The 1,265-nt window shown below is 58.7% G+C and overlaps 1 protein-coding gene across 1 annotated transcript; it reads right to left on the bottom strand.

Moving 5' to 3' along the window:
- Positions 1-450: 450 nt before the first annotated feature.
- Positions 451-975, bottom strand: LOC136548730 (glycine-rich cell wall structural protein-like). The gene has a single exon (XM_066540153.1). It carries the CDS (start codon positions 973-975, stop codon positions 451-453), a length of 525 nt encoding a protein of 174 aa, XP_066396250.1.
- Between the last annotated feature and the right edge of the window lie 290 nt (positions 976-1,265).

Raw genomic sequence — 1,265 nt, 5'->3', positions numbered from 1 at the left:
GATCGTGTGTGTGTGTGCCCAATAAACTAGTACTCTCCTATCTATGGTTATGCGGAAGCACTCTCTAATTGACACTAAGTTTTTTTAACTGGTAAGATTGCCCGCGTAAATAGTACAAATGCCTAAGAGTGTGTGTGTGTGTTTGCTATCGGCCCGTTCACTGCAGTAGCTACTGCTGTTTGCACAGAAACTTGTGAGATGCAGGTGCAGCCACGACCGAATTTTTTACAATTTGTTTTTTTTTTAAGTTTCTCACGAATAGACCCCTGGCGAAAAGAATTTAGGAAATAGACTCTTAGCTCGGCGTCATTGATGCTGACGCCGAGCTAGGCGTCAGCGTCTCTGGCGCCGAGCTCCTAGGCACGGTCGATGACCTACCAGGGGGCTCGGCGCCGTAGATCTTGGCGCCGAGCTCGGCGCCAGTCACTCTGGCGCCGAGCTCGGAAATATCTAACGGGCCCGCGCCTTTCCTCTCTTCTTTTCCCTCTCTTGCCCTAGCCGAGCACTGCCGCCGACGCCACCGCCCTTGCTCGCGCCCCCGCCGGTCCACCGCTGCCGCGCCGCACCCGCGCCCGCTCCCACGCCTGCGCCCGTCACCGTGCCCGCGCGCCCCCACCACCGCCCCCGCCGCGCCGCGCCCGCGCCCCGCCTGAGGCCGCGCTCAAGCCGCGCCGCGCTGAGCCCGCCACCGTGCCCGCACACGCGCCCGAGGCCGCCCCCCGCGCCACGCTGTTGCTCGTGGTTGGCCGCAGCGCCGCGCCGCCTCCGCTGTCCTCCACCGCCGTCCTCACCTTGCCCTCCACCGTCGGCCTTGGCCGTGGCCCGCCTTGCCGCCCTCCACCGCCGGCCTCGCCCCGCCTTGCCGCCGTCCACCGCCGGCGCGCCTCCCGCGCCCGTCGAGCCAGACTCGCCACGCGTAGCCCCGGGCATCCCGCGCCCGTCGCGCGCCACCGCTGTCGTCTGCTGCACCACCATCGGCCCGGATCTTCGGCCTGACCCACGCCCATCGTCCGCTGGCCCGGAAAGGTAAAAATTATGAATATGCAATGTACCTACTTAGTTGGCATTTGTTATTTATTAGTTAATGTGATGACTCAGGTAGTTGATTTAGTTAGTGATCTATATATATATATATATATAGATAGATAGATAGATAGATAGAAACATAGGCACATAGGCACGTAGATATAGTTAGATAGCTACTTAGATATATCGTTATATTTTTAGTTATCTACATATGATCTAGCTATTTAGTGAGTACACTG

The sequence above is a fragment of the Miscanthus floridulus genome, chromosome 4, assembly GCF_019320115.1.
Source record: "Miscanthus floridulus cultivar M001 chromosome 4, ASM1932011v1, whole genome shotgun sequence".
In the NCBI taxonomy this organism is placed as follows: Eukaryota; Viridiplantae; Streptophyta; class Magnoliopsida; order Poales; family Poaceae; genus Miscanthus; species Miscanthus floridulus.
The sequence above is the reverse complement of the archived record's forward strand: the minus strand, read 5'-3'. Positions and strand labels throughout refer to the sequence as shown.